Source organism: Heptranchias perlo, chromosome 2, assembly GCF_035084215.1.
Source record: "Heptranchias perlo isolate sHepPer1 chromosome 2, sHepPer1.hap1, whole genome shotgun sequence".
Classification (NCBI taxonomy): Eukaryota; Metazoa; Chordata; class Chondrichthyes; order Hexanchiformes; family Hexanchidae; genus Heptranchias; species Heptranchias perlo.
In genome coordinates this window covers 29,874,399-29,902,307 of record NC_090326.1, presented here as the reverse complement: position 1 = coordinate 29,902,307, position 27,909 = coordinate 29,874,399, and the positions used below count along the sequence as shown (strand labels likewise).

At 42.7% G+C, this 27,909-nt stretch overlaps 1 protein-coding gene across 1 annotated transcript in view; it reads left to right on the top strand.

Annotated features, from left to right (window-relative positions):
• The window catches only part of LOC137336181 (E3 ubiquitin-protein ligase RNF144B-like), a 64,461-nt gene that overhangs the window by 18,634 nt on the left and 17,918 nt on the right, over positions 1–27,909 (top strand). The window contains exons 2-3 of the mRNA XM_068001640.1: positions 6,029–6,235; positions 13,143–13,247. Coding sequence (XP_067857741.1) covers positions 6,068–6,235; positions 13,143–13,247 — 273 coding nt within the window. The 5' untranslated portion in view covers positions 6,029–6,067. The remainder of the gene's footprint in view (positions 1–6,028; positions 6,236–13,142; positions 13,248–27,909) is intronic.

Below are 27,909 nucleotides of genomic sequence, written 5' to 3'. Positions count from 1 at the left end.
GGATTGTGCTGGAATACAATTCTGCTGCTGCTGATGGCCCGTAGCGCCTCATGGATGCCCAGTTTTGAGCTGCTAGATCTGTTCTGAATCTATCCCATTTAGCACGGTGGTAGTGCCACACAACACGTTGGATGGTCTCCTCAGTGTAGAGACAGGACTTCGTCTCCACGAGGACTGTGCAGTGGTCACTCCTACCAATACTGTCATGGACAAATGCATCTGCGACAGGTAGATTGGTGAGGACAAGGTCAAGTAGGTTTTTCCTTCATGTTAGTTCACTCACCACCTGCCGCAGGCCCAGTCTGGCAGCTATGTCCTTTTGGGCTTGGTCAGTAGTGGTGCTATCTAGCCACTCTTGGTGATGGACATTGGAGTCCCCCACCCAGAGTACATTCTGTGCCCTTGCTACCCTCAGTGCTTCCTCCAAGTGGTGCTCAACATGGAGGAGGACTGATTCATCAGCTGAAGGAGGGCGGTAGGTGGTAATCAGCAGGAGGTTTCCTTGTCCATGTTTGACCTGATGCCATGAGATTTCATGGGGTCCGAAGTCAATGTTGAGGACTCCCAGGGCCATTCCCTCCTGACTGTATATCACTGTACCGCCACCTCTCTCCCTCTGCAGGTGGGAGAGGACATACTCAGGGATGGTGATGGAAGAGTCTGTACAGTTGTTTCTCCAAGTGTTTGGAGACATCTTTGGAATCCTGAGATTATGTTGCCCTTCGTAATTAATTCCAACAGGGCTTTTAGAAAGGTCAGGCTGTTCTCTTGTACTTACAGTGGTTACAATCTGTAAATCAAAATATGTCTTCAGATGTTCAGGACATTGCAGCAATCAGAGGGCATGATTACAAAAAGAATTAGAGGGGAGGTAAGCAACATGTTCTTGTCATTCTAATATGGAATTCTCTGTTGCAGACTGTTTTTAAGAGTTTTTTTTTTGAAAGGGAATTAAATAGTGGCGTGAAAAAGAGGAATATTAAAGAGTGGGTAGGAGGGTAACCTTCAGGAGAGTAGGATTAGATTAGGTAGTTCATGGAGAAAATCACCAGTGTAGATTTGAAGGGCTGTTTAATTAAATAGAAGGAAATTCAGGTGGGCTTTCTTGTAGGCATGCGATTTTTCCCTCTTGTTGCTCCACCCTAGTCTAAGGTGCAAGAAAATCCTTGGGCTAATTATTTTTTCACGTTTCCAGCTCAAATTGTAATGTGTGTCAAAGATACTTAAATGTCAGCAGTAGCTTTTTTTTATTGATTTGTTCTTGGGATATTGATGACACTGGCAAGATAATATTTATTGCCCCAAGGGCATTAAGAGTTGACTGCCCGGTGTGGGACTGAAGTCTCATTGAGGCCAGATCAGGTGGGGTGGCAAGTTCCCTTATATGAAGAACATTCGTGAACCATTTGGGACTTTATGACAATCTGGAAGTTTCCATGGTAATTTTTCCAGATGCCAACCCACAAATTACCAGATTTATTAACCAATTTCACAATTTGGGGGAAATTGAATTCCGACCTCTGGGCTGCTAGTCCAGTAGCATAATAACGAAGCTACCTGCAGATTTAATTGCAGGCCTTCCACTCAAACATTCCTTCCTTAGGAGTCTGAATTTGGTACAGTTGCTAAAGTTTTCAGGTGCCCAGAGTGTATTTTCTTTGGTAACTATCTTTTACTGCTGCATTTTGTGTAACCTTAGCTGCTGATGTGAGGTAAATTCATATGCTTTGAGATTCTTCAAGTTTTCCATTGCTGACGAGAGAGTAGGTAGGGACAGATAGGCATCTTGCTTATTTTTTTGATGTTTATACTTGTACGTTATTGGTGAATGTTTTTGTGTCCATCAAGGTGAGGCTTGTCAGCAATGGGGACCTGAACATTTTATCACCTGCAACATCCAGCATCAATCAAGTCGGGCATTGAATGGCCTAGATGCAGAGTGAAGTTCCTTCTACCCTGCCCTGATAATGTGTCTTAATCCCAACTTCTTCTTCGCTTGTGTAAACCATTTCCTACATTTGCTGCTGACTTTTGCAAGCGTGATTGCCAAATTATGGGCAGTTTTTTGCTATGGGTCTGCACCCAGTAGGAACTAATCCAAAGACTGTTCAGTTTCAGTCAGCAGAGTTGGATTCTAACCTGGGTCTTGGAGGTGAATGTATAGTATACTGTGCCACCCTGTTCTCCCCCACCCCACCAATAACTTTTTTTGAAGACAGAAAAAGAGGCGAAGGATTGGGAAGACTGCAAACTGAATTAAGGGAATAGAGAGCAAGTAGCACAGAGAAAGCACTGAAGTTATGAAGAAATGCAATTGGAGAGAACATAGACAAAGGAACTGTATTAGAGACAAGACATGCAACTAAGATCAGCAGGGAAAGGAACATAATAAAAAAGACATTGAAATCGGGCAGGATACAGTAGAACAGAGGCAGAATTGGCAGTGAGACCTACTGGTCTGTCACTGCCCTGATCTCCTTTTCCCTTCCTCCACCCCTGCTACTGGACACTCCTTTTTTGCCTGCCTCATGCAAATGCTGACACGGAACCCCAGGCCTCTTCCTCCCTCCCCTGCTGCTCCAATTTGCTTCCATGACTTGCTGGCTGAAGATCTCTGCCTCAGCTGAGGCCTTTAGTGGATGACTTCTTTCAGTCTTCAGGGCCCTCGGGCTCGTTGTAAGTTTTCTTCGGGCTTCTTCTACTATGGCAGAGGCAGTCCCCCTGCAGTACCGTGTGTAACCTCCCGGGGGGCCACTGGTGGGCTTCCACTTGCTGGAGCGAATCCTGCCGGGGAACCCACCTTGTATACTTAACGACTCTGACCTAAGAAACTGGGGCGGTGGGCTGAAATCCCGTCACGGCCCTGTAATGGTGGGGTCAGGAAAATCCAGCCCGCAGAGTTGGATTGGTAAGGAATAGATTGAAGGAGAAGGCAGTCTTAAAGAATAAGAGGAGAAATAACATTTCATGAACCATGGGTAGAAATTGAAGACTCAAACAGGAGCATTCAGACAAACACTTGACACAGAGCCAGTGAGAAGTGGATTCTTAGACTGGTGGGTGGTAAAGGAGATTTACACTGAAGCCACCCTGCTATTATGAAATTTGATGGCTTGTTGCTTTAACTCCTCCGATTTTATTAATTTGCTGCACTTGTTGATGGATTGAATTTGCCTGGGGAACATTCCAAGAGTCTGCGAGCAGTCCTTTGCTAGCAGAACAAAAAGATGTTGATAGGAATTAAAATAAGTTTGGGCGCCGTCTCAACTGGCTTTCAAGTGGATCTGAGCGCAGAAGAAAACTGCATGCCATGTACAAATTGACACTAAACCGAAGGGGAAAAAAACAGTTGCAGTTATATAGTGCCTTTTGTGTCCTCAGGATGTCTCAAGTGCTTCACGGCCAATGAAGTACTTTTGAAGTGTAGTCACTGTTGTAATGTAGGAAACGCGGCTGCCAATTTGTGCATAGCAAGGTCCCAAGTTATTTATGGTAATGCAACGGAATCCTCCTAATTTGCCAAGAAATTCCATGTTTGGACGGAGGTTCCTAGAGGCTGCAGACATGGTGAGAATTTTCAACAATTCATATTTCAGTTACTTTTATTTTTTTGCTGTTTTATCCCCTCCCCTGCTGAATTCATGCTGGGGAGTGCTATAGTTTCTGTGGAGGTAGGGGTAGAACCGAGGGGACTGGGGGCAAAATTACAGCTGATTCGGACTCCTTCCCTCTCCCAGTGTGACCCAATCAGGGACCCTGACTGGTTCGCCTCTGCTTTGGGGACAATTGTAGTGCCCTTGGTTGCTGCCCAGCTGCAAATCACCTGGTCTGTGTGGCTCAGTGGCACCTCCTGTGATGCATTCACCCATTGAACCGCTGTGGGAGCCCTCTTCAATAGTTCCAAAACCCTGTGATGTTTCTAGTTTTGGAATGTCATTTAAGTTTTTTTTAACAATACGTTGTACAACAGATGAGTCTTTTGGTATATGTTGCTATTGTCGGGGAAACTTAGCAAGGAATAGGAAATATCTTGGCTGTTGAAAGTGGAGATTTAAAACATGAAAACTATAGGGGAAAGAGCAGGATTGGGAGTTACACATTGGAATGAATATATCAGTCAACAAGTTGTATAGCATTGCTATTTAGAGGGGGAAAAGGGCAACACAAGTTAGCACATCACCCTTTTCGCCCTGGGACCCAAGTCTGATTTCTGTTTGTAAGGGTTCTATATAAAATAAGTTTGGGCGCAGTCTCGACTGGCTTTCAAGTGGATGTGAGTGCAGTAGAAAACTGCATGCAATGTACAAATTGGCACTAAACTGAAGGGGAAAAAACACTTGTGGTTATATAGTGCCTTTCGTGTCCTCAGGATGTCTCCAGTGCTTCATGGCCAATGAAGTACTTTTGAAGTGTAGTCACTGTTGCAAGAAACATGGCAGCCAATTTGTGCACAGCAAGGCCCCACAAACAGGGGTAAATGATTTGATCTGTTTGTGATGTTGGTTGAGGGATGAATATTGGGTAGGATACCAAAAGACCTCCCTGGGTTGGTTCAGGTTTCCTGGCTGCAAACCATAAATTCTTAAAATGCCATAGGTAGGCTGTATTTAAGTTGGCTTTGTTTAGATACTGGTTTAATCACCATAGTTACAATCTATACTTAGCTATGTTCATTGCCCGGATTAACACCGTGCTTGAAAGGAGATAGCTGGGGGTTGGTATGCCAACATGCTACACCAGAGTGATTTACTTGGTTCACACCCATGATTCCCTATGTGGTGAATTTCTGATCTCAACTGGGGCTATTGTGAAGATGATGAACTGCTTCCCACAAAGAAAGAAGGAAGTGAAGATACCCTAGGGTTGATTGGCAAGTTTCCTGATGATATTGGTGGAAGACTAGGTTGCCTTCCTGTTTGAGACCTCAAACGATGGAGAAAAGAGCCTACAAAAGTGACAAAAATAATAGTTTTGCTTGAATTGGATAAATTTTCTTCTGAGTAAACCATATGCTCACTAATAGAAAACTTTGCATCTGTATAGCACATCATCCCATGTCCGAGAAACGTCTCAAAACACTTACACGAATTACTTTAAGTGTAGTCACTGTTTCGTGGGCAGGGATAGTGTACACAGCAAGATCTAAAAGCACCATTCAAATGGATCACCAGTTTGTTGTGTTGGTTGCGTGAGGAATGTTGGGCAAGACACTGGGAGAGCTCCTTGCTCTTTTTCGAAAAATGTGAGGGACTCTTTAACCTGAACAGGTTTAAAGTATCTGTAGTATGGTATTACCTCTAACAATGCTGGACTGAAGTGTGAGCCATGATTTTATAAACTGAGTGGGGTTTGACCCAGTAATCTTTTGATTCTGAGACTAGAGTGCTATCAACTGAGCCAAGCTGACTTCTCTCAATTGTTTTAATTATGCAGTGAATAAAGTTATTCCGAGGAGACTGGTTGAAATTGTGTGGTGTGATATTGGTAACAAACACGTTAAATTGCTATTCCATCAAAGACTATAACCTGAAATAGAGAGAGGAATGTCATACGAGTGTGCTACCTTATTTGTTGCTGCAGTGTGAGTTCAACCCGTGACTGCAGAATCTTTACGTAACTTTTAACAATTACATAATTGTTGTGGTTGTGGAGAAAATCTTTTCATGAGCCAGGAGAGAACTAAATGAGATGGTTACACCATTTTTTTAAAACCTAGAGTTAAATGTGATTTTAATGAGCGACTGTGTTGCTCTTTTGTGTTGCAAAGTAGGTTGTCACCTAGCACAGCGACTGACTAAAAACCACAGATTCAGCGGAGAGTAGAGGCCTTCGAGCTTGGTGCAAAGCCAGAAGGAGCTGAAATGAGAATCTAAATGAGTGCTCAACCTTTGGTATTCTGCCAAAGAAGGCGTTCAATGTTCTAGAACTTACATTGGCTTTCTGATGGTACATGAGAGAAAAGAAAACCTTGATTGAAAGAACTGGGTTATGTTATGGTAGCACCTTCAATTCTTGTGATTACCTACAGGTACAAGGGCCGGATCCAGTGGCCTAATTCAGTAGAAGGATGGAGGCTTCCAGTAAAACCTGCCATCATAAGTTGACTACAACAGGTTTGTCAGTGGGCGGGGAGCTGGCCCTGGACCCACTGGTGACGTGCAAGCTCTGCCTTTGTGAATACTCTCTCGATGGAATGACCACCCTGGAACAATGCAATTGCTTCTTCTGCACCATGGTGAGTGTTCTCAGCAACGCGTAATGACAGTGGAGAGTTCTTTTGAAATTCAAGCTGAATGAAAGGTGTTAATGAGATTACTATCATTTTGATTGGATTGGAATAATACTGCTTTCCTTTTTAAATAGTAACTCCTGCATTGATTAAAGGCTAAAACTACACAGGATTTTACATCTGGCTGGTCAAGTTCATGTACGGACACTTAATTCATTCTCTGGATGTGCCGTCTCTATCAAGGCCAGCATTTTTGCACATCACTAGTTTCCCTTGAGAAGGTGGTGGTGAGCCGCCGCCTTGAACCGCTGCAGTCCGTGTGGTGAAGGTTCTCCCACAGTGCTGTTAGGTAGGGAGTTCCAGGATTTTGACCCAGCAACGATGAAGAAGGAACAGTGATATTATGCAGATATTGAACCCATTTAAAATAAACCGGTTGATGTCTATGTGAAAACGGCACAGACTGGAATGGAGTATTGGTGACTTTGTGACTTTGTGCTTCCGATGGGGTAGTTCCTCCACTGGTAATGGCTGTTGGAAGTTCCGAGAGAGGCTGTACGCAATTTTCTGTCCAAAATAGTTGGAGAACCATGCGCATTGCGTGCCTGAATTCCGATAGGGACTCCCGGCTGCAGTACGAAGTCAGCAGATTACCTCTTTTTATAATTGTGTTGAGCATTCAAATGCAGACTTCACCGATGAGATGTCCTACCCTCAGGTTTCAGTGTCTGCCTCCTTTTACATGTAGCAGCTCTGTCTGTCTGTCTGTCTCTGTCTCTGCCTCTATCAAGGAAAACAGTTTGCATGGTTATTTACTCAGCCATTCGAAATCCAGCAAAAACAATCGATATCATGAAACGACCACCTTCCTGATACAAAACCCCCTTTTGATATGGCCTTTTCATCTCGTTGAACTATACACATGCTGTGAAGGTTAGTTGAGAGGCAGTTTCTTGAATTTTCCCCCCTCCCTTGGCTAGTTCTTGGTTTACATGATGTAGGTTGGTGCCAGGTAGAGGGTAGGAAGCCCTCACTGGGCTGCTGTTGCAGGGTACCTGGCTCTTGGACATAGAATGGCACAGCCCATGTAGTGGTTTATAAGCAAGCCGCCTAGCTACTAGAAATTAATGATGTAAAAAGAGGAAAAATACAATTTGGGGAAACCCTGAGACAAGTGCCTGCTCTTCACTAGAGGCTAGATACCCACTGGGGGGAACAAAATGAGAAAAATTAGATTAAAATATAATAACAAAAACTAGATTATCATAGAAATACATAGGCCTATTTCTGTGTTGTAATTTCTTTCAGCCCAACCAGTTCTGCGTTTACCCTCCACACTAGCAAATAGTTCGAACCACATTTACCCACCCTGTTCCCACATCTCTTCAACCCCTTTTTCATTCATCCACCTATCCAATCTAATCTTGAATGTTGACATTGTTCCTGTCTTAATCACTAAGCCTGGAAGTGAATTCCACAGCCTCATAACTGTGTAAAGAAGTTTCTCCTGCTCTCTGTTCTAAATCTCCCTTTTTAAACTTGTATTTATGGCCTCTCATTCTGGACACCTCAATACTGGAAACAGTCCGCCTCTATCTACCCTGCCCGTCCTTTCATAATTTTAAACCCATAGGAACAGGAGTAGGCCATTCAGCCCCTCATGCCTGCTCCACCATTTGATAAGATCATGGCTGATCTGTGATCTAACTCCATATCCCTTAATACCTTTGATTGCCAAAAAGCTATCTATCTCTGATTTAAATTTAGCAATTGAGCTAGTATCAATTGCTGTTTGCGGAAGAGAGTTCCAAACTCCTACCACCCTTTGTGTGTAGAAATGTTTTCTAATCTCACTCCTGAAAGGTCTGGCTCTAATTTTTAGACTGTGCCCCCTACTCCTGGAATCCCCAACCAGCGGAAATAGTTTCTCTCTATCCACCCTATCTGTTCCCCTTAATATCTTTTAAACTTCGATCAGATCACCCCTTAGCCTTCGAAATTCTAGAGAATACAACCCCAATTTGTGTAATCTCTCCTCGTAACTTAATCCTTGAAGTCCAGGGATCATTCTAGTAAACCTACGCTGCACTCCCTCCAAGGCCAGTATGTCCTTCTGAAGGTGCGGTGCCCAGAACTGCTCACAGTACTCCAGGTGCGGTCTAACCGGGGTTTTGTATAGCTGCAACATAACTTCTGCTCCCTTGTACTCTAGTCCTCTAGATATAAAGGCCAGCATCTATCGCATTGTCTCGTAATCTGTATTGTTTTAATGACATTTTTAATGTCTTTCTGCATATTTGTATTTCCTCATACCAGGCAACATCCTAGTGAATCTGCATTGTACCCATTCTAAAACTCTCAATCCTCAATATTTTTCCTATAGTGTGGAGCCCAATACTGCACGCAGTACTCTAACTGAGGTCTTACGGTTTTATATAGACTCATCATTACCTCTTGGCTTTTTATATTCTATACCTCATGATAAAACCTAGAATTCCATTAGCCTTTTTTTACAGCCTTAACAACCTGAGGTGCTGCCTTAGCAACCTGAGCATCTGTACTCCCCAAATCCCTCTGCTCTTCCACAGCACCGTCCTACTTGTATTCAGAGTATAATTGCTGCTGCTGTTTTCTTTCACCAAAATCAATCACTTCAAACTTACTGACATTAAATTCCATCTGCCAGTTTTTAGATCCTATTTGCAGTTTCCTTTCGTCTTCTAAAGAAATGATACTCTCCCCTATTTTGCTATCAGCAAATTTTGCCACCGCTCCCTCTAGGCCCATATTCAAATTATTGATGTATACAGTGAACAGAAGTGACCCCAGAATGAAACCCTGTGGGACTCCACGACTCACTTCTAACCCCTCAAAAACTTCCATATGTAATAATGTACTTTTACTGTTCGAGTCCTTACTCGAAAGGTCGCAAAATGGTTTGTTCCAAAGTACAATGGCTTTATTAAGAAGTTATAACAAGTAACAAAGATGTTAAAATATAAGAGTACAGTCAAACATGCTAGTAAGATGAAAACAACCTGACAAAGTTGATCACTGTCTCAAGACTTCGCAGTGCACTTTCGAAGGTCTTGAGCGGTCCAGACCTGCTCCGAGAACATTCTGAAGTAATACTGAAAATCAGCGAACTTTATACATGTTTTGAGACAATTAACTCTGAGCCTCTCATCAATCATCCTCTCTGTCCCATGGGGCTGCTATCAGTCCTACTCCCTTATACGCACAATGTTTGGCTTTACCACCTCCCTCATGATTAGTTGCCTCCGAGATGCCACTCTCCCTTATCCTCAAGCAAAACATAATAAAGCTAGAGATGACTCCCCTTCTCTAGCTGATACACAAGGCCATAAGGATGTGCCAGGTGCTTAATTACTAAAAAGAGGCCTTCTCTTTCACAAGGTCATAAGGTTGTTTTGGATAAACAGAAAGCCTTTGTTCACAGGGAAAAGCATCATGTCAGTTTTGCTAACAAGGCTTACAGTAATATACAGAAAGCGTGTATAGTGCTTTTCTTACACTGCCCTAGTTCCTACTTTTTTTCTTCCTAACCAATTTTTAATCCAGTTTGCTGTCCTTCCCCCTAATTCCATACCCTTTAATCTTCTCTAGTAATCTCCCGCATGGTACCTTGTCAAAGGCTTTCCTGAAGTCCATGTACACTTCATCCACTGCATTTCCTCCATCTATCTTCCAAAGTTCTCGATTCAGGAACCGTTACATTAGATTGAAAACTTGCAGATGTTACTCCGCTTTTTAAGAAAGGTGGGGGGGAACCAGGGAATTGTAGACCAGTTAGCCTAACATCTGTTGTCGGGAAATTACTCGTCTATAATTAAGGATAGAGTGACTGAACACCTTGAAAATTTTCAGCTGATTGGAGAGCCAGCATGGATTTGTAAAGGGTAGGTCATGCCTGACGAACCTGATTGCATTTTTTGAAGAGGTGACTAAAGTAGTGGGCAGGGGAATGTCAATGGATGTTGTTTATCAAATGCCTTCTGGAAGTCCATATACAGTCCCTCATAAGAGACTATTAGCTAAAGTTGAAGCTCATGGAATTGAGGGCAAATTATTGACCTGGTTAAGAAATTGGCTGAGTGGCAGGAGACAGAGTAGGGATAATGGACAGGTACGCAAGTTGGCAGGTTGTGACTAGTGGTGTCCCACAGGAATCTGTGTTGGGGCCTCAATTATTCACTGTATTTATTAACGACTTAGATGACTGGATAGAGAGCCACATATTCAAGTTTGCCAATGACACAAAGATAGGCAGCACTATAAGCGGTGTAGATGGAAGCATAAAATTATGGAGATATATTAATAGATTAAGTGAATGGGCAAAACTAGCAAATGGATTTCAATGTAGGCAAGTGTGAGGTCATCCATTTTGGACCTAAAAAGGATAGATCAGAGTACTTTCTAAATGGTGAAAAGCTGGAAACAGTGGAAGTCCAAAGAGACTTAGGGGTCCATGTACATAGATCATTAAAATGTCATGGACAGGTACAGAAAATAATCAAAAAGGCTAATGGAATGCTGGCCTTTATATCTAGAGGACTAGAATACATGGTGGTAGAAGTAATGCTGCAGCTGTACAAAGCCCCGGTTAGACCACACCTGGAGTACTGTGTTCAGTTCTGGGCACTGCACCTTAGGAAGGATATATTGGCCTTGGGTATGCAGTGTAGATTTACTAGAATGATACCTGGATTCCAAGGATTAAATTACCAGGAGAGATTACACAAACTAAGGTTGTATTCCCTGGAATTTAAAGATTATGGGGTGATTTGATCCATGTTTTCAAGATATTAAAGGGAACTGAATAGGGTAGATAGAGAGAAACTATTTCTGCTGGCAAGTCTAGGACAAGGGGACATAGCCTAAAAATTACAGCCAGGACTTTCAGGAGTGAAGTTAGGAAATACTTCTACACAAAGGGTGGTAGAAGTTTGGAACTCTCTTCCACAAACGGCAGCTGATGCTAGCTCAGTTGTTAATTTTAGATCTGAGATTGATAGATTTTTTTAGTTAATCAAAGGTATTAAGGGATATAGGGCTACGACAGATGTATGGAGTTAGGTCACAGATCAGCCATGATCTCATTGAATGGCGGAACAGGCTCAAGGGGCTGAATGGCCTACTCCTGTTCCGATGTTCCAATCACACATGTTTAAGTTTATCGTTAATATTGGATAATGTGCATGCATCTTGTGTTTCTTTTGTTGGATGTCACTGTCTATTAACGCATTCCTTGTTAATCAGGACAACTTCAACCCATTTTGTGTCTAGATTCAATTATAAAAGCTGTATATTGAAAGCAGGATGCATGCCCTGCTTTTCTTTGATTTTAATCTGAAACCACCTGGCAGATGAAAGTAGCACTTACTACGATGCTGCTGGTGATTGCAGCTCTTTGAATAAACTCAGTGCTTTATTTATTTTGAAGGTCGGTTGGGAAGAGTTCACTCTTATTGTTGTAGGAATGTATAGAAAGTATTCCTGGTAATGAAGGGATTATAATACATTGGTTTGCCTCTAACAGTCCAGGTGTGCAGACTCTCTCCACAGATAGCATGGCGCCATTACCTGGGTAACGGCAGACGGCACGACAAACTCTTTGTGCTGCCCTCCCAGAGTTCACTTCGCTTTCACCGCAGGAAAAGAATGTTGGAACAGCTCCTGCGAGCCATGCTTCTTGTTAACTTGATGATCAAGAGGGATATATTGGCCTTGGAGGGGGTGCAGTGCAAATTCACCAGAATGATACCAGGGCTTAGAGGGTTAAATTATGAGGACAGGTTGCATAGACTAGGCTTGTATTCCCTTGAATATAGAAGATTAAGGGGTGATCTAATTGAGGTGTTTAAGATGATTAAAGGATTTGATGGGGTAGATAGAGAGAAACTATTTCCTCCTGAAGGGGAAATCAAGAATGGGGGGTATAATCTTAAATGAAGAGCTAGGCCATTTAGGAGGGAAGTCAGGAAGCACTTCCACACAAAGGGTAGTAGAAATCTGGAATTCTCAAAAGGTTGTAGATGCTGAGACAATTGCAACTTTCAAGACTGAGATTGATGGATTTTTATTAGGTAAGGGTATCAAGGAGCTAAGGCAGGTCTGTGGAGTGGAGGTACAGATTAGCCATGATCTGATTGGGGAATTAAGTGAGGGGCTGATTGGCCTACTCCTGTTCCTATGATGCAGTCTGAAATTCTGCCCCTTCCGAACCTTTGCTGTTTCACTTAAATTTCCAACAAATTCAGCCTTATCAGAGACATTGGGAAGCCGCCAGTGTCTGTCTGGTGGGGGGAGAGAAAATAGCAGCAGGTCAAAAAACACACACCGGGCCTGTAAAACTGATTTCATCTGACTTTCACCAATTAAAGTTAGATGTGATTTCCCTTTGAGCACTGGAATCATCTTAAACATAGACAGAAAATGCTAGAAACATACAGCAGACCAGTCAGAATCTGAAGAGAGAGCAGGTCAATGTTTGGGCCATTCTTCAGAACCCATACGGTGGTTATTTTATTGTATCTGATGTTTGCAAAAATGAAACTTCTGGTGCAATCTGTTCACCGAGCCATGTTTTTTATTGTGTGCCTGATTCATTTACAAGATGACATTACTGATAACAAACTTTTTAATGTCGTATTCAGTAGAAGTACCGTGTGAATATAGAGAATTATGAACAGTTTTTAAATTTTATCCTTCGTTAGTGGTATCACATGCAGCAATGCAGCATCTTCATATTTCTTTAGAATGTCACATCAAATGAGAATGATGAGGAATGAAATCCAGGGTTCACTGATGCACTAAACATAGGAGACTTGCTGATACTATGTCACACCAAGTAACTGATGTACTTTATTTTTATCATGTTTTGCCTCACCAGTGTTTGACGCAGTATGTAGAACTGATGATCAGAGAAGGTTGTGGATCTCCTATCACGTGCCCAGAGCTGGCATGCCCTAAAAATGGGGTTTTGCATGATGCAGAGGTAAAAATGTGTTTTGTATATTAATGTTTAATAGAATCCACTCTTTCGAACATCCTGATTTTGTCATACATGCCTGTGCTTTTTGTTTTTTTTAATGTTGTATATCTATAGTTTCATGAACTTTCATATTTGATATCTACAGCTAGCTGTTAATTTTATTTATGACACATCAAATCGTGATGTTCCAGCCAATCAATCTTTTTTACAATTTATTTTCTGTCGATCTATCAGTTACTCTTTCCTCCCACACCTCCTAACTGGGTCATTCACCACTCTCTAATTAGTAGGTGCTGCACCCTTCCCCTGCAAGGAAAAGGGTGTGGACGTGATTGCAGAGGGAAAATAGGGTAAGACGCCCATTTGAAATCTTACTCACCTCTTAGCAGAGGCTTAGACTCAGTTTGCCTACCTGTTGTATTGACTTTGCATTGAAACAAAAGGGGCCAAGAACACTTTATAGAAAAAGAATTGGATTAGAAATTACAAAACCAATATCAAAGACTGAAGTACTAAATGATTTCCTTAGGGAGTGGGTTTGTTGAAAGACCCATGTGAGTAGTGTGGTGCCATAACATGGTGGTACTTGCTGTGTTCCACATTGATGTGAGATGGGTTCTTACCAACCGTTCCCAACCTGGTATGTTTCTCTATCGCCACCGTGCTATCAAAGTGGGCGGAGGCAAGCGATTCTCCGCAAGGGAGAGGGGAATTCGGAGACAGAATCATCTTGACACAATCTCGTTCCTGGTGACGTACTTATGGCTGATGTCTGGAAGCAGGTTACTTGTTTGTCCGCTCACAGGGTAATGCTGTGTGGCATGAGGAGGTCAAAAGAAAGAATAAGGGGTGGGGGGGGGGATAAAAGGATCGTAGGGCCATTTACAGCCTTCCACCTTGCAGTGTAACGTATGTTACTAGGCTTGCAAAAGAAGTGCCTGCAAACTACTCTCTGTAGGAAGAGAGGCTGCTTCGCATGAAGAATCTTTGTTCATGAGTTGAGACAGGAGTCTTGAGATGAGTGGAATGCGTTTCATATTAGAAAGTGCCTGCAGTGTATTCGCTTTGGGTCATGAAAGCCCCATAAGATTCCTAGACGTTTGACTGCTTGATATTCATTTCCCTTTTGCCTGCAGAAGCACCTGATGAAATCAGTGCATTCATTTAGAATCAGGGCTGCTGTTGTGGAATGTTTGTCTGGCTTTAAGCAGCCTCTGACCCTGTTGTATTCAATTTTTTTTGTGGCTTCTTTGATGGCCAAGCTTTCTGCATTGTGCCACAATATTCATATCGATCCTTGAGCGCTGTGGTAGCATTTTTGCATCAAAATCAAATTAAAGTTGGCTGGTGCCAACTGGTCCTGTGCCTGCAACTGAATAACACTGAAAATTTGCTTTGTATTGAAGTGCAGGGGAAGTCCTGGCAGTACAGTGTTGTGCAATTGATATAGGTGACCTCTCCAATCCCCATCTCCCATTCAAAGAAAAAGATGTGTTTTGGTTTTTGTATTCAACAAAGTGAAAGATCTGTGTGACAAAAACAGAAAATGATGGAAATGCACAGCTGGATGATCAGCATCTGAACATTTAAGATGTGCTGACAAATGGGTGTGACTCTTTTTATCAGAACACTGAGGCATATTGGTGCCGGAAATTGGATTTTCCCACTCGGTGTCGGCATCAAACATTCCTAGTTTTGGTATTACACAGGTGCAGCGTACTCCTACTCTGACCCAACAATATGGTACAACTCCAAACTCCGAAGAGCATCCCATCCTGCACCAGTGCAACACTTTTGTTCCCCACACCAGCCACTTCTTGTGAACTTCCTGAGCGAGGGTAACAATTTAACAGTATCAGTGCTGAGACGTAGGCTGCTTTATTGTGCTGTGGGCTCTCGGTCACTAGGGATTGGGTCAAGGCTGCCCTAACTCATTTAATAGGCATGGAGTAGTCAGACAGGAGATATTTAAATCAAGATACTTAGGAAAAGGGGGTAATATTCTCACCCTTCTCGACTTTTATACGTGATTATCACCAAGGGTGTCCTACCATATTTAAAGGGGTATTATCTTCATTAAAAAGTAGTTGGCAAGCTTTTATTTTTTGAGGGGGGGGGGTGCAGGGCGGGGAGCAATTTTCATCACAATAAGGTCCGTTATAAGTGATGTAATGTATATGACGCACTTCATTTGTAGCAAACATTGTTTATCCAAACAATTGGCTAAACCAGACAACCCATGTCTGGCCAAAACAGCTACGGCAACATATTTACATTTTTGTTTTGTTTGGTCATACCAGAGCACAAAAATCTAGATTGACACTGCAGTGCAGTACTGAGGGAGTGCTGCACTGTTGGAGGTGCCGCCTTTCGGACGAGATGTTAATCCAAGGCCCCTTCTGTGCGCTCAAGTGGACGTAGAAAATCCCATGACAGTTTTCATAGAGCAGGGGTATTCTCCCCAGTGTCCTGATCAATATTTATCACTCAACCAACATCATTAATTAACAGATTATCTGGTCATTATCACATTGCTCTCCGTGGGAGCTTGATGTCTTCAAATTGGCTGCTGCATTTCCTCCATTACAACAGTGACTGCACTTCATTTGGCTGTTAAGTGCTCTGGGATGTCGCGAGGTGGTGAAAAGTGCTATATAAATGCAAGTCTTTCTCTCTCTGGACAAACCTTGTGTGTGCCCTCTTGCACCTGTGTGGTATTAACTTTTAATACTGTACCACACTCTCTCTAGCTCAATGTCCTTTTAGGTTCCATGTACAATTCTCCCAGTTTTTCGCCAACTCTGGGAGCCAATTTCCTGCCCTGCTCTCTGCCATCCAGCTTTCCCAAGCTTCTGCCTTGCCATTTCCTGGGCTTCATGTCCAGCTTTTCCAGTCCTCCCCCTCCCTCCTCCACCCCCCCACTCTCCTCCACCCCCCCACTCTCTCCTGCTCTGGGGCCCAACCTTCTGCCTGCTTTCTCCAATCTCATCACCCAATCGGGTGCTGTCGGTGGGGAAAGACACTTACTAGGGGCAGTGGTCAGAAAATTACAGGCCCAAAGTCCCTGATTTTCCGTCCATTTAAATTGACAGATGGAAAATTGGGAGCCGTGGGCCAGCAATCCATGTGAGGGCTGCTCCTTGGGGAATCAGTCCTACGCCTCTAGGTTCCGTTTCCAGCTCTCCTGGTCCCTCTCTCCTGCTCCCTGTGACTCTGGGGCCTGATCTGCTGATCACTCTCTCTGACTCTGACAACAGTTTTTATTCATGTCATCGTTTCACATTTATTTTCATTTTGTGGAGCCTGACAATACAATTTTGGGGGGGTGGGGGGTGGGGGGTGGAAAATAGTCAAACTAACCAGCTTTTTGGGCACTAACCCACCAAGATGGCGGGCAGAAAGCGCTGCTCGTTATGAGCCTGAAGTGCGTAGCCCCTCATTGGTGTATGCGAAAAAAATAGGTGTCCATGGCCCACACCTGAAACCGGCATAAGACCCTTTGCATGTTCAATATAAGGGGCATAATGCCTGTTTGAGGCCCCCTCTGCAATATTGGGTTGCCCAAAAGCCAGGAAAACCAGGTCGACATGTGACTGAACTGGTGGTCCTTAAAGGGACCGCTGCAGGTCACGACCACAAGGCTTTTGGGCACGCTCGAATTTCTAGGCCTAGGCCAATGCCAAGACAAAAATTGGTGCGTTTAAAAAAAAAAGGAAAACTGCGCCCCTAAAATTCAGGGAAATCTTTACAGGGATGTGAAATTGACCCAAAACTCGTGTGTGAATAGAATTTCAAACATTGCCAAACTGTATCAGCTACCTGGACGGGAAATGAGGAGGACAAATATATTTTAGCTACTTTCAACGCTGTTAAGTGAAACTCAAATGACACTGTATTTAAGCCAGTTGATAATAGAGCTAAAATCGCACAGGTCGATAACTGATCAATTTTTTTCTTGGCTACTTCTAGTAAGTTTTATCCCTTAAGTTTTATCTGATTGGATCATGAGAGGTTAACTCCTACACCACTCAGTACTGGAAAGGTCTTTTTAACAGGTAATATTTTTTTAAAAAGAAAAGTACTGATACCACAACAAACAGGAAGTAACATTAATTTCACTGCCTTTCTATAACTCACTGTTTTGGGATCTAATTTTTATTTTTGTACTAGTGCATCAAAAAATTTTTTTTGAGGAATAAAACTGCTGCTGAAAATGATACAACTTCCCCGTTTCTTGTCTTCAAATGAATCAAAGTCTCAAGTTTAGTTCACCGCAGAACATCCTCACTAATTGAGGGAACAGAATTAGATTTATTATGAAGCTTGGAAATTTATTCATGCAAAAAGCCCCTAAACATTGGGACAATTGAACAGGTTTTGCTATTTAGATTTGTCTTTCTTAGAAATTCCCCTCGATGTCCCTTGTTAAGCGAGTATCATGCTGGAAACCCCCTGCCCCTGCCCATACTGTGACTGTGGAACATGTGATCTGGTACCTTACCCTGATATGACAGTTCTCGGCCCACAGAGATCTCAAACAGGCCGGTTACAGTGACCTAAGCGTGCACACAAGCCTGAGGTGGTTCGCTCGACCCTTATCTTGACAGTCTTAAAAAAAAAAAATTATTTGCTTGAGTTTTATCTCCTCAATGGGTCTTAAAATAGTGGAGTGCCCACAGTGTTCAGTACCATGAAAGAAAAGAAGTGGAGAGACGGGAGAAGCTGGAATTGTTTTTTTTTAGAGCAGGGAAGGTTAAGGGGAGATTTAATTGAGGTGTTTAAAATCATGAAGGGTTTTGATTGAGTAAATAAGGAGAAACTTTCTACTGGCAGGAGGGTTTGGTAATGGGAGGACACCGATTTAAGATAATTGGCAAAAGAACCAGAAGCGGGGGGGAGATGGTGAGTTTTTTATGCAGCATTGTTACGATCTGGAATACATTGCCTGAAAGGGTGGTGGAAGCAGATTCAATAATAACTTTCAAAAGGGAATTGGATAAATACTCAAAGGAAAAAATTGCAGGGCTATGGGGAAAGAACAGGGAAGTGGGACTAATTGGATAGCTCTTTCAAAGAGCCAGCACAGGCACCATGGGCCGAATGGCCTCCTTCTGTGCTGTATCATTCTATGAATCCAAGAGTTAAATCCCAAAACGTTTAAGTTAGGGAAAGGTTATTCTGGGACAGCATCTATCTGCTTACTGCTGTGTTGTTTCGAGATTCACTCTAATGACACAGACTGTAGTTAAGGTACTTGTTTCCTGTCACTGTGTTCTGCTTTTCTAGTTTTATGGTTTCCACACCAACATGGTGTCATATTTAAAACAAAAGAAAAGTAATTAACTTGTATTCCCAATTTTCTTCTTTTTCCAATCCATGCACTAATGGATAAGATTGGGCAGGCTTCTGCCAGGGCCACTGTTGGCAATTGGCTGCTGGGAAATGAACAAGAGTGCCCCCATTGAGTTAGAAACCATTTGTCTCCCTCACCTTTTCAGCTTAGCAGCTCTTGCTAGCACCCAGGCTGAGATAAGGAACCCGGCAGCGAGGAAGCACAGAGGGAACCTGTTTTCTACCAGTCTGTGGCACAGAACATTACTACACCAGCGTATCACAGCTAGTGCCACTTATACATCTTCACATCATTTGAATGGCAATAGTTTTCCATGTAGGATTGTTTTGTATGGACGATGCTCTTTTAGGCAGCATTGATACTACAACACAACTTCAACAAAGAACCATTATTTTTGTCAGATATCGGGAAATTGTGCATCCTCAGCCCATGATTTTCCAACCGTTATTTACAGTGGACGGAAAATCACAGGTGATCCCGACATTCTCTGGGAACGGATTAATTGAAAATTTCAAAACTGAGATTGATAGATTTTTATTAGGTATGGGTATTAAGGGATAAGGAGTTAAAGTACAGATCAGTCATGATCTAATTGAATGGCAGATCAGGCTTGAGGAGCTGAAGTGGCCTACTCCTGTTCTGATGTTCCTAACACTGTTACTGAAGTAATAGTACCCTGAATAGTTATGGTCCATGTAAAGTTGGTCCCGATCCTTGGCTAGATGACTGTCTGTCTGAGTGAAGTAGACCTTGGTTGAATATATTTGGGGACCTTTGGATTGCTGTCTTTTAACCCAGTGGTGGTTGTCAATTATCTGAAATGCAGCTGGATGCAGACTGTTTGAAAATTGTCCCACACTAAATGGTAGCTCAGAATCCAGTTACATCTCCTCAGTGAGACATCAACTCTTCTCTGGACAAGGAGTGAAGTGCTTTTTTGTATTGGCACAGTAAAGATTAGAAGCTTAAAAATAAATATTTCAGCTCTTTTACTTGCAGTCTGTTTCTTCAAGGTAGACTCATTCCTGGCACAACGCTTTTACCCCAGTTCCCTGGCAGTTCCCTCTGGGTTTTCTTTATATTTGTGCGGTCCAGACTTAAGCTGGAAATGCATTCTCAAACGAATCACTTGTGACGCTTTGAGTCTTCCGAGTCATGAGGCAAGACAACTATTTCTTCAACAAATTGAAAGACATCACACATGATAACATGAACACATGGAATAGAAGATTTAGGCCTAGTAGTTAAAGGGGCCCGATTGTTTCAATGGGCAGTCGTTGTCACTGGGAAGGAGTCTTGTGGGGGGAGGGATCGCTGGCAGCTGCTGTGGCACCAAGCTAAAAGAGTTCCAGTTTTTAGTTTTGTTTTTATTCCAGCCAGGAATGCAATCGGTGAGGGGATTATGCTACTTCATCCAGTGCACCCCCATAATTCTTACTGCAGGCCAGCTTTAAATGACATCACGCCCGCCTGAATTCTCTCCACCCAAATGGGAAAGCTGGCCCATCGAATTGAAAGGGGGCACAAACCTGAAAATGGTTCGTATCTTCTGCAAACTTCATGAGGCAAGTGACATGGCAACCCTGCCCACTTCGCACCCATTTCAGATGAAACCTGAAAAATCGCCCTATAGCTCCGTTGACTCATTTTACCTTTTCATCTGTTGGGGATTTTTTTTAATACTATTTATACTTTGTAGCTTAAGTCAAAAAGGGAATAGAAATACAAAGGAAATCCCAAGAAGGGGATTACGAGGTTGTCAACTGTGGTTGGACGTGTTCCTGAAGGTTTCACCACATGACCACCTGCTTCCAACTGCCCCACCCAATAAAACAGCCTTTTTCCCCCATCTCTAATATTTTTTACAACTAATGAACAAAGTGTTTAAAGTAAATGAAAAATCACACAATTGTTTTAATGACCCAATGATTTTTCTCCTGGGTTGCTTGCAGCAGTACTGAGGCGATTAATCTTTTAATTCCTGGAGACTCCAGGACAATCCTGGAGGGTTGGCAACCCTTGGTGCGGTGGGTTAGAATGCTGTCCTTTTTACTTCTAGCATTCTGGCTCTAGTCTAGCCCACACTAATTAGAATGAAACTCTCCTTTCTCTGCTGGCTGTACTCTGTTCCCATTGAGTGTGAATCCACAACACAAGCCTGCCATGAATTCATAGTAACTGGCTACTTCCCTCTTGGAGGTCACAGAGTAGCATGTACGGCAAATGGAAATCGGTTGTAGTTTGTTGAGGGTGCTCTTCCTAAAGTTGAGTTTCAGGCACCTTTTTGGGGCAGAATGGAGAGAAGTTTACTCTGCTTTCAGCCCAAGCTATTCCTTGAGCTGGAGTACAGGGTGACAAGTGAAAAAGTGTTACATTCTCCGATGTTTACATCCTTTGCCTTGAGCACAAATGTTTTTTTTTAAAAAAATAGACAAAATCCCAAGCAGATCAATTGGAATCTGTCTGTAGATCTGGTAGTGTTGCACCTGGTTCAAAAATCACACATCCCACACCTTGGACCAAGGAGGCTTCAACCAGCTCCTTGAAGGTGAAAAATATGAAGCATATTTTACAAAAAAATCTTGATTGTGAGACAATTTACACAGGTATGAGTCATGCCATAACTGAACATAATCAGATACTATTTTCAAAGCTTCACAAGTGAGAAATGTAATACCATGGAGTCTCTTTGTGATTTGGGCTTTCTCCTAACACTACTGCTTGGTGCTCACAGCAGAGAGGCAGTTTCCATAAGTAGACTGAGTATTCCATGAACTGAAACTGGCTGTGCTCTTAGACGTGCCATGGGCCTAACTGGTCCATGCCGTTGTTTATGCTCCACGTGAGCCTCCTCCCACCCTTCATCTAACCCTATCAGCATATCCTTCTATTCCCTTCTCCCTCGTGTTTATCTAGCTTTCCCCTTAAATGCATCTATCTTAGTCGTCTCAACTACACGTTGTGGTATCGAGTTCCACATTCTAACCACTCTGGGTGAAGAAGTTTCTCCTGAATTCCCTATTGGATTTATTAGTGAGTATCTTATGTTTATGGGCCCTAGTTCTGGTCTCCCCTGCAAGTGGAAACATCTTCTCTATGTCTACCCTATCAAACCCTTTCATAATCTTAAAGACCTCTATCAGGTCACCCCTCAGTTTTTTCTAGAAAAAGAGACCCCCAGCCTATTCAATCTTTCCTGATGGGTATAACCTCTCATTTCTGGTATCACCCTGGTAGATCTTTTTTGCACCTTCTCCAGTGACCCTCTATATACTTTATATTAGTGTGGAGACCAGAACTGTTCGCAGTACTCCAAGTGTCGTCTAACCAAGATTCTGTACAAGTTTAGTATAACTTCTCTACTTTTCAATTCTATCCCTCTAGAAATGAACCCCAGTGCTTGGTTTACTTTTTTTATGGTCTTATTAACCTGTGTCACCAATTTTAGTGATTTATGTATCTGTACCCCCAGATCCCCTCTGCTCCTCTACCCCATTTAGACTGATGTGGAGATGCCGGTGATGGACTGGGGTTGACAAATGGAAGGAATCTTACAACACCAGGTTATAGTCCAACTGTTTTATTTGAAAAATAAAACACATAAAACAGTTTTTCAAATAAAACAGTTGGACTATAACCTGGTGTTGTAAGATTCCTTCCATTTAGACTGTTATTTTCCAAGAAGCATGTGGCCTCGTTATTTCTACCAAAATGTACCACCTCACACTTGTCTATATTGAAATTCATTTGCCAATTACGTGCCCGTTCTGCAAGTTTATCGATTTCTTCCTGTATTTTGTCGCAATCCTTCTCTGTATTAACTATACCCATCCGCAAATTTTGGAATTGTACTTCCAATTTCCGAGTCCAAATCGTTTATGTATTATGGTGAACAGTGGTCCCAGCACCAATCCTTGTGGAACATCATTTCCCACCTTTTGCTAGTTTGAGTAATTAACTTTAACCCCATCTCTCTGTTTTCTATTTTGTAGCCAGCTTGCTGTCCCTTTTGCTACTTGTCCCCTGACTCCACATGCTCTGACCTTAGTCATGAGTCTACTATGTGGTACCTTATCGAAGGCCTTTTAAAAATCCAAATATATTACATGTACTGCATTGTTCTTGTCTACACTTTGTTGTTTCTTCAAAGAATTCAGTAAGGTTGGTCAAGCATGACCTTCCCTTTTGAAATCCGTGCTGACTATTCTTTTATTAGATTTCTGGTTTCTAGATATTTCTCTATTACATCTTTGGGTAAGGATTCCATTAGCTTTCCTACCACCGACATTAAGCTAATTGGTCTATAGTTCCCTGGGCTGGTTCTGTGTCTCTTTTTAAATATAGGAATCACATTAGCTGTCCGTCAGTCCTCTGACACTATTCCCTTTTCTAAAGAATTTTTATATGCGTGTAATAGTGCCTCTGATATCTCTTCCCTAACTTCTTTTAGTACGGCCGGATGCAATCCATCTGGACCTGAAGATGAACTCTTTGGCTCTGGTGAAGAGCACATCCATCATCCACTCACTACAGGCATGTACAACTGCTTGACTAATGTTGCAAACGTCACCTGCTGTAGCCTGGAATGACCCCGGGGCATAAAATTCAGGGCCACAGGCAAGAACGAGCTTGACCTGGTGCTGGGCTGCAGTTGGTGCTGCAACAGGTTGACATAGCTCTGTGATGTCTCCTGGGTAAAGCAGTGCCTCCTCACACACTGTTCCTTGCAGGTATGGAGTTCTTGGCCTGTGCATTCTAGTGAGGAAAGGCTTCCTGCCAGCTTCTCTTCTTCTGCCTCTTCTCTCTGCAGCTTCTGGTCTCTTGCTTGCTCTTCCTGCCACAATGGCACATCCATAAAGCCAATCAGAAGTTTACCAGGAGCCCTGGTCAAATTCCACTGTAGATTCAGCCAGTTAACTTTTAGGATAGTTTGAAGTCCGCTCCAGCAGCCAAAAAAATCAAAAGCAGCATCCGAGCAACCAAATTTAACAAACCAGAGATTTACCTCTGATCAGTTGATGATCCATTAAATATCACTGCAAATGGTGCCCTCCTGCCCATGATTTGTGGGTCTATTGCAGATCTGATGAATAGGATGCTAGAGCTGTTGAAAATGGCATTTGCGTCCTTAAACAAGCACGGCACCCTCATTTACACTATTAAATAGGCGTCTGATCTCAGGTGGGCGTGCTGTACACCTAAAAGGAGGCCCGACCCAAAATGGTGTCTGGTTCACTTCCGGAAAGGGCAGGCGAGACCATGACCCAATTTTCTGATCCTAGCACCTATTTTATTGATCTAAAATGGGCTTGCACCCCTTGAAAATCATCCCCTATATTTTCAGCTACAGTTAGCTGTGGCCAATTTTTTAAATTCATATTTATTCTATGTAAAGTATTAGAAAAATATAATACTAAAATCTTTTAACTCCTCCTCTCACTACTTGACTTGCAATGCAAAATAGTTCCATTCGGTGATATTTGACCAGACGTTACTGGAGATAGTGTGACTCAGTGCTGCCATAACTTTCTGCCAAGTTCTGTACTATCCCAGACCCACCCTGCTATTCTGCTCTGAACCTCTCCTGTAAGCAGTCAACTAGGAAACAGACCTAAACAAATATGGGATGAGTTCCTTAAATGGCAGGAAACTTGATGACTGTTCATATGACCTCAGATGTTTTTCTGATTTTTAAAAAAAAATTGTTAATGGGTCACTGCTGTAACGAGGTGAACTCCCAGTATGTGCAGAGCTTCAAATATTGGACTGCTTGGAAGCAGACAACTGAGGCACATGTTACAGAACCAAGGCTGGTAGATGGAGTTAAGATATAGTTCAGCCATGATCTAATTGAACAGGCTCAAGGGGTTGAATGGCCTACTCCTGTTCCTTTGTGTGAAACGAAAGGCAAATTTATGTGGGTCAGCAGTTTAAACACCAGCTAGTAAAAAGTGCTTGCATTTGCAGTAAAGATCTTACTTTTCTGAAATCAGCAACTTTCTTTTATCTGTCAGAAAGTGTATTGAAAATCATACACTGACTTTCAACCAGTCAGGATGCACATGGGGCGACAATTGTGCACTCACATTGTTGCAGAGAATGTCCTTGTGCGTAGTCTGATGAACCTGGATAGTTTTCATATACCTTTGGTCGGGAGGGAATGCTATTGGAAAGGGTGAGATGGGGGCAAGTAATCACGTTAATAGGTGGGGGAGAAAACATGTTAACAGGAGTGCATCAAATGCCAATGATTGAAATTCTCAGAAGGATACGGTGTTTATTTTAATGATGACTCTGATAGTCCATAGAGACCCTGTTTCAGCCATCATTGTTTATCATAAATGCATAAACTGAAGCCCATAAGATTTATATTGAAAGGTTATATTGGTTAACCACTTCCATTTTGACCCTACACTACAGTATTACTTCATATATACAGGTGTTACCTCCCACTCCCTAACACTGATGACTTGTTCCATTCTCTATTATTGTACCCCAGTTTCAAACTGGTGGAAGGTCTGCTGGTTTCTTTCCTCTGTACTTTAGTGACCAGTCAGGCTCTAGCTTAAGATTTCACGCTGGCTTTCTGAACCTGTAGGTGTAATGTGAATAGCGCCAGCAATACTTTCAACCAAGATGTAACGTTTTAAAAGCTTGCAATAAGAAGTAATGGTCAATATAGGTTCTTGTCCTTCTAAGGCATGTGTACCACAGCTGCATTTAGTTGTTGCTTGTGAGTCATTCCTCAACAATTTGACACCAGAATCTTTTATAATGTGTGCTATATGGATGTTAGGTTCCTCATCCGGGTGGAAGCTTAATGTTTTCTACTCAGTTCCAACATAATACATACCACAAATAATTTTTAAAAGGGGATTGGCAAGTTCCTTGAATCTCCTAGCACAGAAGGAGGCCATTCTGCACGTCGTGCCTGTGCCGTCTCTTTTTGAAAGAGCTATCCAATTAGTCCCAACTCCCCTGCTCTTTCCTCATAGCCCTGTAAATTTTTCCTTTTCAAGTATTTATCCAATTCCCTTTTGAAAGTTATTATTGAATCTGCTTCCACCACCCTTTTCAGGCAGTACATTCCAAATCATTTAAAAAAAAATCTCTTCATCTCCCCTCTGGTTCTTTTGGCAATTATCTTAAATCTGTGTCCTCTGGCCACCGAACCCTCCTGTCAGTGGAAACAATTTCTCCCTATCTACTCTATCAAAACCCTTCATAGCTGTTACTCGTAATTGTAGCCATCCCGTGGTTCAGTGAGTTTTTTCTTTTTAAATTAGTTTTTCCACTCCCACTCCTCCACTCTTCTCCCCATCTTGCCTGAAGGCATTGGACCTTGATGGGATATGGTTCCAAGGGTACCCTTCAGTACTTCTGTCAGGAAACCAACAAGACCTTGCATTTATTTAGTCAACTAATGGGGTAATATGTCCCAAAGCACTTCACAAGAAGGAATTGGACGCAGCAGAAATTGGGAACGAGTTACAGGAAGTGAGGAACGATGTGGTTGAAGAGGTGGATTTTGAGGAGGCATTGGAAGGTGAAGGGAGATGTAGCAAGGAGAAGGGGTTTAGGAAGAGGGTGAGCAGGGATGTAGGGTTGGAGGAGGTTGCAAAGGTTGGGTGGAACAAGGCCATATACAGATCTGTAAATGAGGATTATTTTGAATTCAGTGCACTGGGGGCCAGGTAGCCAGTGGAGGTCAGTGAAGATGGTGATGGGTAAGCAGCTGAGCACGTGGGTGGTGGAACTCTGGATGTTTTGGAGTTCGTGTAGGATGGGGTTTGAGAGGTGGGGAAGGAGTACATTGGAGATGTGGAGGATGGAGGTGACAAAAGTAGGGATCTGCTTTTCGGTGGGGGTGGGTGGTGAGACAGCGAATATTAGAAATTTCTTGGTGGCCGTTTTTCATCTGAGTCTAGTCAGTGAACGTAGGGGCGGGGTATTGCATCCAGGTACAATCCTGACACACACCAGGGGGGTGATTTTAAACCCCAAGAACAGGTGGGTTGGGGACGGATGGGAGTTGAAAATAATTGTTTTTTGGGTCGCGACCGCAACCCGGCTTTATTTCTGGGTTTAACGTCACCGCGTAAAAGTACAGTCTTCCCACTGGGAATGCAAAGTCCAAAGATGTTGCCGTTGCGACCCAAAAAAACAACTATTTTCAACTCCCATCCGTTCTTGGGGTTTAAAATCACCTCCTAGGAGTCACTGAGTAAAAGTAGGAATCCTGGCTGATTTTGTTTTCTTTCCGTGTATAATGCAATAATTGTGCAGTTTACAGCCACCCTTGTAATCATGGGTTCAGCAATGACTAGTTGCCATGGTAATTTGGCAGCCACTTACGTGATGACGATTTCAGTTCATAACCCGCCCATTCAGGTATGATGCCTCAGGGTGATGGAGCATCCCCTTTAAACAAGGAGGAAATGCTGGTTTGCCTTGTCATGCCCCACCTCACAGAAACTGTCAGTTGCACACAAAACCATCACCACAATAAAGCATTGCTTCTAAAAGTACATCCATTTAAACACTGTTACAGCCTCCCACATTCTCCCTTACTCCATGAATTCACTGGCACAAGTTTCAGCTTTTACAAGATGTTGAGAAAAGCACAGCTTTTACAGATGGAAAGAACATACATTTCTATAGTACATTTCACGACCTCAGGACATTCCAAAGCACTTTACAGCCAATTAAGTTTTTTTTTGAAGTGTAGTCACTTTTGTAATGTCTGGAAAGGTGGCAGCTAATTTGCGCACAGCAAGGTCTCACAAACTGCAATGAGATAAATGACCAGATAATCTGTTTGTGATGTTGGTTGAGGGATAAATCTTGTCCAGGACACCCCTGCTCTTCAAAAAGTGCCATGGAATCTCGTGCTTTCATCTGAGAGGGCACACAGGGCCTCAGTCTAATGTCTCATCTGAAAGCCTGCATCTCCGACAGTGCAGCAGTCCCTCAGTACTGGCTGAGATTGGCTTATTCGATACAAGCCGGCAGTCGAATCCAGGGCCTCTTGTTCTGCATAACTTAATAACACACCAGCTGATGCACTCTGGTGAATTCCTTCAGCTACTTCCATATGGGAGAGAAACTGCCAGAAGTAGATTTTTGATTGGGTGTGTGAATCTGTCCTCCTGTTAGATTCTTTTTTGTTTCAAAAATGCCAGACAGCAGGGTTTGTAGTTAATATATCCCATGAGTCCTGGAGTCAATCCCAAACACAGCTGTCACAGCTGTGCTTTCCTGCCTGTCTCTCCATGGTTAATCACTGGCTTAGTATGCAGCCTTGGAGACTGT